The 18,154-nt window shown below is 40.5% G+C and overlaps 2 protein-coding genes across 4 annotated transcripts; one reads left to right on the forward strand and one right to left on the reverse strand.

Moving 5' to 3' along the window:
• Positions 1–1,270: 1,270 nt before the first annotated feature.
• rnf114 (ring finger protein 114) lies at positions 1,271–9,718 on the reverse strand. 2 transcript variants are annotated; one of them, XM_058410517.1, is made up of 7 exons: positions 9,604–9,718; positions 8,976–9,299; positions 8,073–8,223; positions 7,243–7,343; positions 7,040–7,154; positions 6,312–6,419; positions 1,271–2,000 (listed from the first exon to the last, which is right to left on the reverse strand). In XM_058410517.1, exons 1-7 carry the CDS (start codon positions 9,693–9,695, stop codon positions 1,935–1,937), a joined length of 957 nt encoding a protein of 318 aa, XP_058266500.1. In that variant the 5' UTR covers positions 9,696–9,718; the 3' UTR covers positions 1,271–1,934. The 2 variants fall into 2 exon arrangements, with proteins under 2 accessions (XP_058266500.1, XP_058266501.1); XM_058410518.1 differs by lacking the exon at positions 9,604–9,718 and having other exon boundaries at positions 8,976–9,594.
• A 753-nt stretch (positions 9,719–10,471) lies between these two features.
• spata2 (spermatogenesis associated 2) lies at positions 10,472–17,598 on the forward strand. 2 transcript variants are annotated; one of them, XM_058410266.1, is made up of 3 exons: positions 10,472–10,528; positions 13,034–13,973; positions 14,100–17,598. In XM_058410266.1, the coding sequence occupies exons 2-3, from the start codon at positions 13,653–13,655 to the stop codon at positions 15,288–15,290; spliced, it is 1,512 nt and encodes a 503-aa protein (XP_058266249.1). In that variant the 5' UTR covers positions 10,472–10,528; positions 13,034–13,652; the 3' UTR covers positions 15,291–17,598. The 2 variants fall into 2 exon arrangements, with proteins under 2 accessions (XP_058266249.1, XP_058266250.1); XM_058410267.1 differs by lacking the exon at positions 10,472–10,528 and adding an exon at positions 10,554–10,575.
• Positions 17,599–18,154: the final 556 nt, after the last annotated feature.

Raw genomic sequence — 18,154 nt, forward strand, 5'->3', positions numbered from 1 at the left:
AGTGAAAAGAAAAGAAAAGAAAGAAGGGTTTAGAAAGTCAGAACTTAATATCATTTAGTGACAATTCAACAAATTAACACAAAACACCAGTCTTGTTCCAAACAGAACTCCTCATTACCCAGAAGAGAACAGAAACTTTCATTGACGGTCCACAAGTTCTTATAGAGTCCAGCAGGACTGTTGTTTGACCTGGAGAGCAGTGGTCACTACATCTACGATGAGTTCCACCTCCATGGAATCGCTCTGCTCTGGTCAGACCAGGGGGAGTCAGACCTGCAGGACTTCACTTCACCATTCCCCTGAGTTTTCAGCAGTGTAGAGGGCAGAGTAAAAATCCACAGCCAGTCCATGCATCGCCACTAGGTCAGAGGTCATATGTCCATTTCTGTCCCTTTAGACTGTAGGTCTGTTTTTTCCGTGCAGTTTTACGTTTTACCAGACGTACTTTTATAAGACGAGAGCGCTTCCGATGTGAGAGTTGTTTATAATTATACACTTTTCGTGCTCGCATCACAGAAGAAAAACTTATTGAGGTCAGGAAAGTAATCAGTAACTTCTAAACCTGCTTTTCCTTTTGTTTCGTCAAGAAAAAAATTCATGTCTTCCAACAGTGTACCAGTCCTTTTCTCCTGTTTCAGTAAGATCTAATCCCTGCTCTTCATCTCTCATGCTATCATCAGTGAGCTGAGATAATCTACCGAGGTCATCACCCAGGCCATCCCCTGACCCTCCTGTCTGTACTGCATCAGCACTGCCCTGAACCTCACTCTTCTCAGCAGCAATAGTCACACTCTCAGTGTTAACATGATCATGACTACATCCAGGCTGTCCATCACTCACACATTCTGCCCCATTCTCACTCACCTCCTTCTGCCCCTTCACCTCCTCAGTAGCTCCATTTACCTGCATAGAAGCTTCTCCTTTTTTGTCCTCAGTGTGATGGTCAGTCTTATTTATATTAATGTTAGAGACAGACGTGGGAGGGTCAATATTCATATCTTTATGCGGGCACGAGAAGCGTTTATGGCCTAAATCTCCACATTCAAAACACCACAGGTTCTGAGACACAGAGACAGACAGACATACAGAGAGAGAGAGAGAGAGAGAGAGAGAGAGAGAGAGAGAGAGAGAGAGAGATGAACGTAACATATTGCATCCAGAGAGATGTTAATGGAAAACGGGTGATGGAGCAACACTGCCCCCTACTGTACAGGAAGCACATTAACGCGCACACAAATAAATAAATAAATACTCCTAAGGCCATGTGTGCTCAGGTCATTATTTCAATTTTATTTATTTATTTTTTTGGTGGAATTAATTTCTTGTTACACAATACAGAGTGTAAATAATCGAGCACCTCAGCTGAGATCTCTTCATGAGTATGTTTTAAACCTCAGATCATAATAATAATAATAATAATAATAAACTGTATAGCTGTCTGTAAAGATGAAAGAGTATAAAGACCTGAAAATGGAACCTGAAAAGGCACTGAAATACACTGTATTGAAAAGAAAGAAAGAAAGAAAGAAAGAAAGAAAGAAAGAAAGCTTCTCAGATCAAACAAAATCTTTCCCAAAAAATTTCTCTATGTTTCAGAAGTATTTCATACACATTGTGCACACAATGTACTGAGTCCACGATAAAGCTGTGATCTGATTGGTTAATCTCTCTCTCACACACACACACACACACACACACACACACACACACGACATAAAGCAGAAAGATAAATCAGACTGAATATTATTTAATCTCAGACTCTGTACACGCTGATTATTGTTAGTGATTATAAAACACACACACACACAGTCAGCTTTGGTTAAACAGATTAAAACAAAAGAAAGAAAGCACTTCTGCTAGAATATGGTGGCTAAACCCTGGAGCTCAGTGATGGTTGGAGGCGTGTTGTAGACCACAGACTCCACCCCTTTTCCTCAGTTGTCCAGGAGCGAGCGCTGGATGGCTTCCTGCATCATCGTCTCCTCGCTCGCGGAGTAATCCTGAGACAGAGACAGTCAGCAGTTGTGTAGTGAGAAGTGAAAAAAAGATAAAAACTAGAACTTCAAGAGTTGAGAAGGGAAGCAGCAGAACACCAGGAGAACTCGAGAACTCTGTTAAATATCCTGGGCTGGGTTTTTACAATATCTTAAAAACAGGACACAATTAACACACTGCTGTGTGTGTGCGCGTGTGCATGTGTGTGTGAGATATATATATATATATATGCATGGTCTGTGTGCGTGTGTTGTATATATACACTATATTGCCAAAAGTATTCGCTCACCCATCCAAATAATCAGAATCAGGTGTTCCAATCACTTCCATGGCCACAGGTGTATAAAATCAAGCACCTAGGCATGCAGACTGTTTTTACAAACATTTGTGAAAGAATGGGTCGCTCTCAGGAGCTCAGTGAATTCCAGCGTGGAACTGTGATAGGATGCCACCTGTGCAACAAATCCAGTCGTGAAATTTCCTCGCTCCTAAATATTCCACAGTCAACTGTCAGCTGTATTATAAGAACGTGGAAGTGTTTGGGAACGACAGCAACTCAGCCACGAAGTGGTAGGCCACGTAAACTGACGGAGCGGGGTCAGCGGATGCTGAGGCGCATAGTGCGAAGAGGTCGCCAACTTTCTGCAGAGTCAATCGCTACAGACCTCCAAACTTCATGTGGCCTTCAGATTAGCTCAAGAACAGTGCGCAGAGAGCTTCATGGAATGGGTTTCCATGGCCAAGCAGCTGCATCCAAGCCATACATCACCAAGTGCAATGCAAAGCGTCGGATGCAGTGGTGTAAAGCACGCCACCACTGGACTCTAGAGCAGTGGAGACGCGTTCTCTGGAGTGACGAATCGCGCTTCTCCATCTGGCAATCTGATGGATGAGTCTGGGTTTGGCGGTTGCCAGGAGAACGGTACTTGTCTGACTGCATTGTGCCAAGTGTAAAGTTTGGTGGAGGGGGGATTATGGTGTGGGGTTGTTTTTCAGGAGCTGGGCTTGGCCCCTTAGTTCCAGTGAAAGGAACTCTGAATGCTTCAGCATACCAAGACATTTTGGACAATTCCATGCTCCCAACTTTGTGGGAACAGTTTGGAGCTGGCCCCTTCCTCTTCCAACATGACTGTGCACCAGTGACCAAAGCAAGGTCCATAAAGACATGGATGGCAGAGTCTGGTGTGGATGAACTTGACTGGCCTGCACAGAGTCCTGACCTCAACCCGATAGAACACCTTTGGGATGAATTAGAGCGGAGACTGAGAGCCAGACCTTCTCGTCCAACATCAGTGTGTGACCTCACAAATGCGCTTCTGGAAGAATGGTCAAAAATTCCCATAAACACACTCCTAAACCTTGTGGACAGCCTTCCCAGAAGAGTTGAAGCTGTTATAGCTGCAAAGGGTGGACCGACGTCATATTGAACCCTATGGATTAGGAATGGGACGTCACTTAAGTTCATATGCGAGTCAAGGCAGGTGAGTGAATACTTTTGGCAATATAGTGTATATATATATGCGTGGTCTGTGTGCGTGCCAATATTTTCAGAGCAGCAGTAACAGCAGTGCAGTTATTCAGTGAGGAGAACAAAAAACCTTCGGATAATAACATCATTATTAAATATTGTTTTGATGAGGTCATATAATGTTAGTGGTTTATCTCTTTAAGGACCAACACAAATGTACGACGTTTCCCCTTTTTCCCAGACGCTCCAGACATTTTTAGTGTCCTGTTTAAATGATGACTCCACCCACCACGAAGCTCCGCCCTCAGAGCTCTGCCTCATTTGTTTTAAAACTAAAGTGTGCTTCACATATCATTAATCTCGCATCCCACTTTACTGTCCTTGCTTCTCTAGGGCTCCTGGGGTTCTCCAATCTCTCTGTGGGAACTCTTAGGTTCTATATAGAACCCTACATCAGAAATGGTTATGGAGTAACAACTAGAACCCATTCAACATTTTTACATTTAATGCAATTAGCTAGATTTTTCTTTAAGCATGACACAATCGAGATGACCAGTGAGCAGTTCATTATCCAATTCGAAGAACCTAGAAGACCAAGAACCAATTCTATATTTTTACATTTTACAAGAACCCTCGGAGGTAAAGTCTAGATATTAAGAAGAAAATAATGAGAGATAATTCAGGAAAAAGGGTTCTTTGGACAGAAAAGGTTCCATGTAGAACCCTTGATCGGACTTCTCTCTCTCAGAAGGTTCTGTCCCTGGATCCCGTTCAGGAGACGAAGAACCCATTCTAAATTTTATGTATTTAGCTGACTTTTTCCACTTCTTATTTTCGTCATTTTAAGTCAGATGATCATCAATTAGCCAATTAAAGAACCCCCGAAGAACCGTACATCTCAGAGAACACCAAGAATCAGAAAGATTTTTTTTGGTGGTTGCTCTGACTTGAAAGGTTCTATGCTGAACTTTACAGCAGACTATTTCCCTATCTGAAAGGGTTCCACATGGAACCTGTTTTTTTATGGAGGGCAGAACCCTACCACCCACTTTTATCCAGTTATTTTAAACAAAAAGGTTCACTGGATAATCCCAGGCTCGTCTGTTTGTGGGTTCTGCTTTCTGGGAACTCTTTCTGATATAATGTTGTAGAACCATAAAGGGTTCTTGCCAGATGGACCATGAAAGTTCCTCACATTCACATCACAGAGGGTGAAAAAAAAGAATTACACAGAGCCTCTGTTTTGCGATTGTGGAATTTTAGATTTGTTCATAAACAACAAAGAAATTACAAGAAAATGAAAAGTGACCCAAAAAAAACTGTTCAAGAACCAGGTTCTTCATGCTCATGATCTTCAGATCGGTTAAGGAATGAAAACAATCAACAAAATAAATAAATGCCTTTTAGAATCCTCTAAAGGAAGGAACAAATATCTGTGGTTCTTGAGGGAAGCGTGGTGTTGGAGAAACTTTCCAGGTTTCCTGACGTGTTTGAGGAGGACAAAACATGGAGAGGCAGACGTGTGTGTGTGCGCATGCGTGTGTGAGAAGTGTGCGTTTTCTGCTGACGCTGCGTGGGGTGTGTGTGTGTGTGTGTGTGTGCTGTTGCATCACTAAACTCCACACACGCAGGATAAACGCTGCTGGGATCAGACACCGTGTTTGAATAATGGAGAAATCATGCAGATCTGATAGAACCCTCAGACACGTGAACGTGCGTTCCTTTCTGTGCTCATGCTGTGATTTATCTATCTGTCATCTGCTCTAAAGGAAGAGAGAGAGGAATAAATAAATAAATAAATAAATAAATAAATAAATGTTGCTGTTTGAGCACCGAGCATTGTTTAGTAGGAATAAATATATAAGTATAATATATAATATAATATAATGTGTGTGTGTGTAAATATATATACACACACACACACACACACACACATATATACACACATACACACACACACTTTATATTTATTTATTTATTTGGGATTACTCCAAAATGTTATTGTTTTCCCAGGAAACACACACTAGATTAGTCTGAATAGAAAATATATCAGAAGAACAGGACATGTTCTTAGAAATAGTTAGAAATAATGATTTTGATGGAAATGATGAATGTTTTCTTCAAACTTTGCCTTCATCAAAAAAAAAACACCTTTTGCAGCAATCACAGCCTGGACATTCTAGCGGTCAATTTTTCAAGATAATCTGATGAGATTTCACCCCATGCTTCCTGGAGCATCTCCCACAGGATGGATTGGCTGATGGAGTTTTCCTCTGGAGCCGAAATCAAGCCGAAACATGCGAGTGATCCCAAACTTTTCAGCAGTAGTGTATGTACATGTATGTGTGTGTGTGTGTGTGTGTGTGTGTGTGTGTGTGTGTGTGTCCTATAAGTGCAATTTACCAACAATTATAATTTCCTCTTCATTAAGAACAGAGTGTACACTGTAGTTAATGCTTTATAAAAACATTACGTTCTAGCTGTTATAAACACACATTCTGTCTGTTCTCCATCAGTCTCTAGTTTCCTCTTTAAAGAAGTTCCCCAAAAAACCCCAGGTTTGTTATAACTGTAACTACAAAGACTCCTGGGGGTGCACAAACTTTTGCACATCAGATAACAGGATTTTTGGCACACAGCTTATGTAACAAAACAATTAAAAAATGTAAACACAAATGTGGTTTTAATGATGATTTTTTAATTGTTCACATTTTTTACATAAAGCCATGATATCAGTAGAAGCTAAAAACATCACTAAAACACAAACCTGCTCGACTGCAGCAACTTCCTGTCCGGTGTGTGTGCGTGTGTGTGTGTGTGTGTGTGTGTGTGTGAGAGAGAGACTCACCACAAACGTGTCGTAGGAGAATGTGTGTCTGATCCGGAGATGCTGAAAGAAGTCTGAGCTCCTGTAGTTGGGATCTCCCCACGGCATGGAGGCGCAGATCGGACACACCTGCAGCGAGATGGATGGAAAACTGAAGCATTCACGTGTACACAGAACACAAACCCCCGAGTTCAGAGACGATTCAATTCCATTTTCTAATTCTACACAAACGAGTTACGACACTGTCCTGGGTGGTCAGCCGTTTCTCCTCCTGGCCCACAGACTCGTTAGAGAGAGAGAGAGAGAGAGAGAGAGAGAAAATGCAAAGGGGGGGCCTATAATATCAGGCCACACCCACATGCAACATGCTAGACTTAGCATATGCTAAAGTTACACACTCTAGCTCTATGACTAATTTAGCAGAATCCACCAGTTAGCATTAAGCATGATGAAATCTTCACACACTCGTCCTCTCGAAGGAAACAGTTGTTCGTGGGCATGTAGCAATTTCCAAAAAAATAAGTCTATAATTCCCAAATAGGAACGTTATCACCCTCTTCTAAAGGTTCATACAGCGTCCTCACTCTTTAGGCCACACCCCCTACCTGAGTCTGAGGAAGACAGGAAAGGGAAGAAAAAAAAACACGGAGGAAGAAAAACTGGAGTCTTTTTCTGCGCGTTTATAGAAAGCTTCCCAAAATTCCACCTGGGGATTCCCATTCCGAATCTAATCTGAGGGCAGATCTCACCACTTGGCGAGGATCCCCGGAATGCAGGGACTTGCAGTGCTCCACCAGGCCTTCCTGGTCGAAGTTGGGGCAGCTGCAGTAGGGGCAGATGAAGGTGTAGCGGTTAGGCACCGAGCTGAGGAAGAGGAAAAAAAACAGGATCAGATTATTAAAGACAGAGCGTGATCTAGGTCCAGATATTCAGCACACGCTCCGGTTCTCACCTGACCGCATCAGGCTGGGAGATGTTCTTCAGACCTTCCTGGATGTACTCCTGATATTTAGAACAGCTTCCCATGTGAGCTCTCATCTCGGACAACACAATCTACAACAGGGACGAGAAAAGAGAGAGAGAGTGAGTGAGTGAGTGGAGAGAGAAAAGAGCGAGAGTGGGTGAGTGAAAGGGGGGGCTGCATTTTTTTTTTTTTTTTTTAACTTGTTACCTAGAACAGATCCCGTGTGTAAATACCCCAATGTCCAGTGCAATGCCCCTCCTACTATCTGCTTACTTGTGAGTGGAATAATGAGGAGCATCACACATCTGAACAGCTGAGCAGCCAATCATCCAATTAAATTCAGTGCTTTAAAAGGGGCGGGGCTCCCCTTTTAAGTGTCCCATTTCCTACACTGTTCATTTGTTTCAACTTCATTCACAATGATGTCCAGATATTTATGGACCTGAGTATACACACATTTTTTATTATATTATATATTATATATATATATATATATATATATATATATTATATATATATATATATATATATATATATATATATATATATATATATATATATATATATTTTTTTTTTTTTTTTTTTTTTTTTTTTTTTTAAATTACGCTAAAAATGCACAAATCGAGACAAAACATCAGAGTTAAGGTATTGGCACCCTCGCAGCTTCACTAGTGCATACTAGTTCAATCCATCAGAGAACTAGTTTCATTTTTTTTTTTTTTTTTTTGCTTATTTCAGGACCTGAGAATGGTCAGAGGAGTTCCTCCATCCTTCATGTGTAGACTAATTTGATGTCCAAGCAACACACACACACACACCTCTTGCCCACAGCCCTTGCAAGGTTTGGGTGTTCGATGGATCACATCCTCCAGATCGATGGCTTTCCCCCATTTGTCCAGAGCAGCTCTGCACACAGCACACACTGGCTTCTTGGGTCGCAAACACTCCTGAAGGCAACGGTTGCAGAATCTGGAAAAGGTTCAACATTGTCCAAGGTCAAAAAATTAAGAACATCAGCAAATAATTCTACTCAAAAAGCAAATGTTCAGTATATAGCTAATCTTAACATGTTCTACACTTTATAGACAGAAAAATGGAGAGACACAAACAAGAAAAACACATCTATTGTCTAAGGAATACACCTCCCAGCATGCTCTTCTCCAGGGAGGTACACTAATTAAGGTACACTTCCAGCAAAACAAAACTGAAAGTGAACATGGCAGTTTTTCTTTTGATCTCAAACACCAACCTTCTTTTTAAGCACAAATACTAGATTAGCCTCAGAGCAAACTATATTCCTGAAATAAGATCTCTCAATTTCCGATCACACCTCTTGGAACAAAAGATTTAAATGGAGAAAAATTGCACACAGCTTAGGTGTCGATTCTGGATTCGATTCCAAGAACAATGAGTCGACTCTGGAAAATGATCGTAATACGAACGGCGACTACAATCTTGATTTCAAATTTCTGTTCGCTTTCGTGTAGGCGTACAGAAATAAAACGAAATGAAACGCAACGCATGAAAATATTAGTCTGTTTTTGTCTGCACAGCACGGAATCTAATCCAAATTTGAAGCTTTGGATTCGAATCTTCGGGGTCGACTCTTTGTTTTCAGGCGTTAGTCAAGGAAGAATCGATTCTGTTTACAGCTGACTCACAGGCTAACAGAGGTATAATAGAAAAAACCTAAACTAAAGAGGTTTAAGATTCAGACTTACGTGTGTCCACACTCTGTGGTCATCGGAGAGTCAAATATTTCGAGACACACCGGACATACAAATTCGGTCAAGTCCCTATCTCCACCACCACCGAGGCTTTTAGTAGTTCGCTGAGTTCCACCAAAACTGCCCAGCATCGCCATGATGTCTTTATAGGTGTGTGTGTGTGTGTGTGTGTGTGTGTGTGTGTACGGGTTTATTTTCTTGATGACAGAAAGAGGTAGACAGACACCGAGAGAGAGAGAGAGAGAGAGAGACAGAGATAGAGAGAAAGAGAGAGAGAAAGTGAGTGTGTGCGAGTCTTCTCTTGCTCCGTCATGGAACCTATATAAAAATAATGATAAAAATAAACCTGCCACTATTATTTAAGTCCCCGTTTTACTTAAAAAATGAAAACAACCCGAGAGATGTCTTGTGTCGTGCCAAAACTAGCTTTTACAACCTAATATGGTGAAATTACTAGCCAACGTTACTGAAACAAGCTAAATGTATCACAACAACACGGTTATCGAGTTAAAACAGTCTGGAAAATGTCCGAACTTCATTTTACAACATCTAAAGATATATTCTGAAGACGAGTTAATAAGTAAAGTATACAAAACATCACGAGTTAGCTAAACTAGCTCACCTAATCAGCCAAGCACGAAGTTGACAATTCTCTTCCTGTTTGGTGACGTTGGTTCGGACATCTTGGAAGGGGCACGTCGAAGGTGGGGCCATGTTGGAAAGGACGACTTTAATAGGTGGGCTCATTGGATTCAATTGGAATTTAAAGAGACAACTCAGATTTTTTTTTCCGGGGGGGGGTATTTACGTCGCTATACAGTATTTCGGTGTAAGAGTCATAGATAACTCTACACAAAAGAACAAGGAAATAGTTTTCAATGGAAAACGCTCTGACAATTTATTTACATTCAAGGTATTTAACGGGAACTCATTTTGGAGTCTTTAGCAATGAATACATAGATTGTGGTTCACTAGGACACAGACTAAGAATACTATCAGTCTAAAACAGTCAGTTAGGAGCTAAAACAGTAAGAAGAGAACACAGACAATTTAGATTCTAATCAGAATCTCGTTGCACGCCTTCCTTGAACCCTAGCAATTTATGCAAGTGAATTAATGCTGTTGTTACATGAAATTAACTGGAATTGTCTGGTATCTTCCTTGTTGTCATTCTACTTGTTTTGAGATATGATTGTAGTTACTTGATATTATAGTAAACGTGCACGTGTCAACAGCAGTTAAACACTAAAGCTTTGCTTTGCTTTAATCAATCGTATTCTGAATCAATATGAGTAAATATAATCATTTTTAGTTAGATTTACATGTCCTAGAATGGGAAAAAGCACGTTTCTTGAAAATTGGTTAAAAAATAATGCAAGTTCTGTATTGATATACGCTCAACCCTGACCCTTTCCAAAATGGCGGAAGCGTTGACGTACCTCAATGGGGGGGGGTCATCAATAGTTCTGCACATGCCCAAATGGTGATGGGTAACTTCCCGCGCATGCGTAGACGTAAGAGTGGGGGTTTCCGTCGGAACGTTAAAGGTAAGGGCTTCTTATCTTGTTGATGGCGTCTAAAAAAATAGCAGTAGGTCCGTATTTTTAGGGTAGTATGAAATTGTATTGTTATTTGATGCGTGTTAAAAACTTTTTTGAATAATTCCTTTAATCGAATGCAACGCTGGTTAATCACAGTGGTTAATGGGGAGGATGCTTCAGCTGGCTAGTTTGCTTCATTGCTAAGAAGCTAGCAAGCTACTGAGTTGGGCGTTTTTTTTTTACCCATCCGAATTCAGGCTCGTCCCGCCTACTGTGCGATGATTGGTTAACTGTAAGTCATTCGCAAACGGGATAGTGAAATGTTAGCCAATCACGACGACACAGCCAGGTGTCAATCTGGTCGGAATACGGGTGTAGAGAAAAAAAATAACGCTAACGCAAAGGGGCCCGATATTGCGGAGCTAAGCTAGTTAGCTTGCTGCATTACAAAACAGCTTAGAAAAACAGATTCTGCGTAAATTTAAAAAATATCAGAGGATAAAAATGTAAACAGAACACTGCTTTGTTGTGTGGGATCGCGTTTAGAGCTGATAATGTAAACACTATGCTAATGTTTGGGTCAGTAATGCTAATATTATTCCACAGTCGAGGAAGACTGCCGGTTTTCGCTTTAACGCGACATTTTAGGTTTATTTTTATATAACAGTGTGTCCTCTGATATACATACATATGACTTTAATGAATAAACATGAGGTTTTTCAGGATATTTAACACAATATCGGAGAGGAAAAGCTCAAATAAACGTCAGAAATGGATCCATAATTATGTCAATCACTGCAATGGACTTTTAATCAGCTCATTTATTATTATTATTATTATTATTATTATTATTATTATTATTATATTTAATAGAACAAACATACAAAAAATAAACCTGTCCTGGGTAAAACATTAAAATGAGTTAATATATACCAAGGTGTCAAATCTATCCATCTGATCATAAATTTAAATATAATGTTTGAATATTTCCATAAATTCTCTGACAATTAAAAAAATAATAACTGTAGAAATAATAAAGCCAAAGAAACAAGAATAAATTCTATAAAGTGAGATAATAGAATAAGATGTATATAGAATACAATGTTGTGATAAATTATGTCATAATAATCTCCTTTTTTTTTTTTTTTTAAATGTCATTACAAAAGGACTGGAAACACATGATTAGGTGAAAAATCTTTAAAATGGGTCTTTAAAAGTGATTTTTAGAAATAAAAATAAAATCTTCAAATAAGATAAAATATTAAAAAATATTATTTTAAAGTATAGTATATTTAAAAAAAAAAAGTTTCATCATCCAAACTAAAAAAAAAGCATATATATATATATATATATATATATATATATATATATATATATATATATATATAATTATGTATATATATATATATATATTTATATATATATATATATATAATTATGTATATATATATATATAATTATGTATATTATAAAATTGAATTACAGACAAACTGAAAGGAGGTAAAAAAAAACAAAAGATCCTTTTTTTTCTTATGTTTGTAGACATAATTAAACTACTGAGCTAGGAAAAAAATAAAAAGAGAAAATTTTTGAATAAAGTTTAGAGACAGAGAGATTTTATATAATTATGTCTAAGTAAGTAAGTAATGTTACTTTTTTTTTTTTATTCTCCCCGGTAGAGCTGAGTGGTGCGACAATAAAACTTAATTTTTTTGTTTGAACAAATTCCAGAAAGCAGCTGCATTATTGTGATGAATTTCTCAAAAATGTTAGTGGTAATTGGAAAAAATTAAATGACTGATTTATCAATTAATAAATTACGGATTTTCCTCTCTTTATTATTATTTTTATTAATGTAATTTTATTTCTCCTCAGTATTTATATTACTAAATAAAATATTTTATTTATTAAATTATATTATTCTTGCTTTTTTCATGTTCATTATTATTTGATTATTTTTCTTGTACTGATTTTTATTTATTGATTGATTTATTGATTGATTGGCATTTTTATCTAGAATTATTTAAGAAAAATGTAAGCATAGAGCAACAGTAAGTGCCCCCGTGCAGCATCACTTTATGTTGTCGTTCTCCTTTTGTTCTATTTTTCTCCATTCTTAATTCCTCTGCTGTTTGCTGGAGGCGTTTCGAAAACATGTCGAAGGTCTTCTCTTGGCTTTGAGCCAGGTCAGATACTCGTCCAGGTCGCTTCCAGTGTTTTCATCTTTATAAATGTGATTTTGGGATTCACACTCAAGCAGCTCTGTATCTCCACTGTCAGGACCTTCACCCGTCTTGATGCAGTGAGACTGATAATTCACGGGGTGCACTTACTTTTGTTGCACACTGTTTATGAATCAGATAGTTGGTACATGAAGAAAAAAATATACAGTTTTTATTCTAATAGAGATTAAAAATGGTTAATGAACTCTATAAACATATTGTAAACAAGTTATAAACATGGCTGCAATAATTTTCTTTCTTATAACAGATTCTTGCTTTTTTGTTTTAGACATCGATTTTCACGCACACCAAAAAGACTGCAGCTGGAGGAACTTCAGAGAAACCCTTCGAGGACTATGCACTCGGTCCTTCACCTATTTCCTTCAGGGAATTTCACTCTTAACGAGGCCTCAAGAGACGGCGAGTGGCGCAGGCGTGAAAGGCGAACTCCAGGCAAAGCCGAGACGGATTAAACCTCAACGCTTTATTCTGAGGAAGCACATGAAGGAAGGAAGGAAGGAAGGAGGGAGGGAGGTTTTGTACATTCAGTCTTCGCTTGGAGGAGTTATAAACCAATCAGAATGCAGCGTGAGTAAGCTCCAGATCTGCGCTCGAGGTGTGTGAGCGAGTGAACAAACAATGGCAATGGTGAAAACGCACAAACAGGAATTGATGAAACCCTATGGAGCTACTTCCTGTCCCACTGTCCCACGTGTGTTCTTTTAATCTGCCATCACGTACCTGTGAGCTGTGTATCTGCCTGAAATGCACAGATGGGACGCTTTATCCTGTTCGGTTGCCGTCCCACTGGAACTGAACCTTCACCTTACTTCTTAGCCAATCAGAATAAGGGCTCATGAATATGCATAAGCGCGTGTGCACCACTGTGTAAAACCCGCAGCGCCGCGATGGATGCCAAGCTTCGAGACGATCTCTTCCGGAGGTACGTGGCGTTCCTGGAGAAGCGGCTCGAGGAAGGAGCGGGTGGAGCTCAGGGGAATGCGAGGGAGGAAGCCCTTGTCTCCACGGCAACCGCCCTGCTAGGAGCGTGCGAGGCCGAGGCGGGGCAGCGGTTTCGCTCGATCCGCTTCTACGACATCGTAGAGAATTCTCTAAGAACACTGAAGGGCTCCAACTTGCATGCGCTGGAGAGCGCCTTCGCCACACTGGAGACCGTCTGCACCAACCTGCTGCTCTTCCCCTGGAAGAAGGAGTTCCGCTGTATTAAGGTGTGTGTGTGTGTGTGTGTTTAGTAAAACAGCTTAGGGTCTTAGTGTTTTATTCTTTTTTTCGGTTGAAATTATGGCTTGAGTTTTGGTGTATTTTCTGGTTGACGTGATTTGTTCTTCTGTCAGACGTTCACCGGGCCGTACGTGTACCAGCTCCAGACGGCCATCTGTGACTCCGACCTTCGCTCCGTCCTGCGCTCCATGGGCTACTCCCGGGACCAGGATCTGCAGTACGTGATGAGAGATCAGCACGGCGGCGCCGGGCCTCAACACCTCCGGCAGCTGGCGTTCGAGTTGCTCCTGGCGCAGGCCGAGTGCCGCCTGTTGAGGGAGCGCGGAGGGGGCGTGGCCGAACTGGAGGTCGTGGAGGTGCGCAGGAACTCCGGTGACGACATCATGCGTTTATCGGCTCGGCAGCCCGACCTGGACCGCGCCCACCTGAGGCGCGGCGGACGCCCTTCCAAATCCGTAGACGTGACGGACAGCGCCGGTCACTGGCACCAAGCCAACAAACCCGTCCTCAAAACCTCACTCAGCCTACGCAAAGAGCCGCTATTCGTCGACGCCGAAGAGGACCTAAAAGATGAGATCATCCGCCCCGTCGGAGATTATTACCCCTCTCAGCCATCTGAGCCGTACCCGTACCACCTCTCCTCGCTAGACGAGATCGATCTGTATACGGAGCGAGGGATGAGCGGCCGTCATACGCCTTCCAGGACGCCCAGCAGGGAATCGTGGGAATCCTGGGCGCCGAAGAGTCACGGATTAAAGTGTCAGGGCTGCGGATTGAGCTCGCTGACGCTCTCTTCCTGTCAGAGGTGCGACGCCATCCTCTGCCCGACGTGCCACGGCTCGGACCCTGCCCCCTGCTGCGGCTTTCCAGACTTCCCTAAAAACTCCTCGCGCCCTCTGGACGGCTACGTGCCGGTCAAGGAGAAGCTTTCGGTTTATTCCAGCTCACACCCACACACTCACGCTCACACGCACGCTCACACACACACACACCCGCTGTCACACTCGCATTCCCACTCGCCTCTTCTGGACAAGCCCTCGATCGGCACCAAGCTGTTCCCGAGCAAGCCGCCCTCCGCATCGGGAGCGTCGGCGGCGTCCGGCGCCGTAGGATCGCGCTGCGGCTTCTGCAACAAACCGGGAGCCTCACACACGTGCGTGAATTGTTCCAAGGTGTCGTGCGACACGTGTACAAGCCTTTACATGGGCGACGTGTGCACTCGCAAGAGTCTGCACCATAATTTCGTACCCAACCACCAGCTCAACTACAAATCCAGCACCATTTCTCATCTGGTGTATCGATAAGTAAACGATCAACACCTTTCTCTTCTTTCATCCTTCACTCTCTCTGGTTTTTGTTTCGATTTCTCCGCCTCCCTCATCACGTGATCTCGTCGTTCTTCCCGCTCTCTTTACCTTTACTCTCCTGCCTTGACTTACTTGATTGTAAAGAGAGAAGAACAAAGTGGACGACAGGGAGGAAAAAAAAAAAACGACTGGACAATGACATATGCAACCTACGTCACGCAAAAGACAACACATTTCCTGCCTCTGGAAATATAAAGAAGCTTGAACAAACCTGAACAAAGGGAAGACACACAAACACTGGAAATTCAGTAGTATATATTTTGAATCTTAAATCTATAGATCTATGTGAGACTCTGGAGCGGTCGCGTCGTCGTGAAATGTCGGTTCAGATGAGAAATATTTTCACGTGTCCCATGAAGCTGTCCAAAATGCTGCTGTGAAATAAATCAGGTGGAGAAAGCCGACGCCCCGATCACATTGATTGTGTTGGAGTGAAGCTGTGACACGCTGCTCAGAGACAGCTTTACCTTCCTTTTTCTTTCTTTCTTTTTTCTTTCAGCTCTGTGTGTTAGTGCAGCACAGTCACGTTTACTCTGCAGTTTTCACGTGTAATCCTACATCCGCTGATCAACAGCTTAGGGACAGGCGATTAGGACGAAATATCATTCCTGAGATATTTCAGGATGTTTATAATAAACAACACTAATTTAATGATGTGTTAGAAAAAGAAGAGGAGATTTAAAAAAAAAAAATTAAATTATTTATTTTTAAATGAATATTTTACCATTTAAACAATTCAAACTAAAGAAAATACAATATCATTTATTTATTTCCCTTTTCACTTTCCGGTTAAACTTTATGTTCTGCATCTACTAAAGGTAATAAAATAAAAATATAATAAATTGAATCCTAACAGAAGTCTTTTTAGATGCAAATGATTCTAGTGCCAATTCCAATATTTATAAATCTTTACAGTGTCTCGTATTTTCTCTGATATCTGATCCACCGTCTCTGGTATTAACATGGAGATTTTTACAACAATAAACCATTCTCAGCAGGTGAAGATGAACAACAACAACATCCGTTTAGCTAATCTGAGCTAGTTAGCTAGAAGATGCTAGCTCGAAGAGAAATGGTGGAGATGTTCACATTCCTGTCTCGTTCCAGAAAGCGAGGAATAATCCCCATCACACGAGGCTAACTGTGTAGTTTAACAAATCTTCCAAACGAGTCTTTAGTAGAGTGTAAGAGATCTGAGTGAGATCAGACTTTGCATAAACTCTCACACTGGACATGGCAATTGTTCCCCTTTTTCCCAGGAACATATAACTTAAACTAAATGGTCAAAAGTTTGTGTACCCTCTGACCATCACACTTGTTGAAAATCCAATTATTTACTGATCTAATCAGCTCCACGCCTCTCTCCTGGGAAGCTTTCTGTTGGGGCGTGTCTGGGGGGGTTTGTTCATTCAGCTTTAGTGAGATCAGACTCTGATGTTCAGGATATTGATCAGACTCCAGTTCCAGTTCATCCTAAAGTGTCAGAGTCAGGGCTCTGTGCAGGACACTCCAGATCTTCCACTCCGACCTTCACCTCCACATCATGGGGCTTGGGTCATTCTGGAACAGTGTCTAGACTCAACCTCTGAGCAGATGAACCACATATTGGGTGTGATGGTCAGGGGTGCACATACTTTTAAGTTGTAGAGTTCAAAGGCTAGCAGGGAGATATATAAAAGACGCAACAGCGTGATCGTCACTGCTGCCTTTATATTGGTCTATATATCATCTAATGACCTCACTACTGGTCTGCCCAAGTGAACGAGAGCCACTGGACATCAGTGTGTCCACAGTCACGTCAGTGTTAAAGGAGTAACCACTCGTGTTTCCGCTGCTCTTATTGAACACCTCATTAAAGACTCAATGAAGAAAGTTTCACTTTAACGAGGAAACTCTTTCCCTGTTCATCGATGAACGGTTGTACGTTAAGACTAAAAAGGAAGGATAAACTTCACTTGAAATAGAATAGAAATTAAATTCAAAATATTCATCATTCAGTTCAGTGTTTCTAGAAAAGTATTAGAATCATCTCTGATTAGTGGCAGTTTGGGTTAAAAGTACATTTTTTTATTTGAAATAATTATTCTTATATGCTCATGCAATGTTTTTGCAAAATTTTGTTTGTTTTTTGAGTTGTCAGAAAAAGCAACAAGTATTATTATTGTGCTTTATTATTATTATTATTTTATTATTATTTTTTTTTCAATACCCAAAAAAGAAGCAACAACCATTATTATTTTTATTTTTTAATATTATTATATTTTTATTTTATTTTAATTTTTTTGAGTTTTTTGTTGTAGCCGAAAAAGAGGCAAAAAGCATTATTTAAAAAAATATATATATTATATTTTTATTTGTTTTTATTTTTTTTTTTAATTTTTATAATTTTTTGAGTAGCCCCAAAATTTGAGTATTGAGTATTATTATTATTATTATTATTATTATTATTATATAATATATTGTATATTTTTTTTATTATTGTGATTTTTTTTTTTGGGAATAGCCAAAAAAGAAGCAACACACAAGATCACTAAAGTGCCAGAACACGAATCAGGACAATACTTGGAGTGTTAAAGGTCTGCGGTTGTGTTTCTGCAGTGTGACTGAATCGGTGTGATCGGGGTGAAGCTCGTCTCCGACAAGCTCGCCATCCTGCAGTTTTCCTTTTTTTCTTTTTGTTGCGTCAGTACAGATGTGTAAATGATGTTCAAGTCGTTTGAACTGGATTAAAGTTTGCTGACATTTCTTACACACACACACACACACACACACACCTCTTTTATTTCTACTGCTGGTTTATT

Source organism: Hemibagrus wyckioides, linkage group LG15, assembly GCF_019097595.1.
Source record: "Hemibagrus wyckioides isolate EC202008001 linkage group LG15, SWU_Hwy_1.0, whole genome shotgun sequence".
In the NCBI taxonomy this organism is placed as follows: domain Eukaryota; kingdom Metazoa; phylum Chordata; class Actinopteri; order Siluriformes; family Bagridae; genus Hemibagrus; species Hemibagrus wyckioides.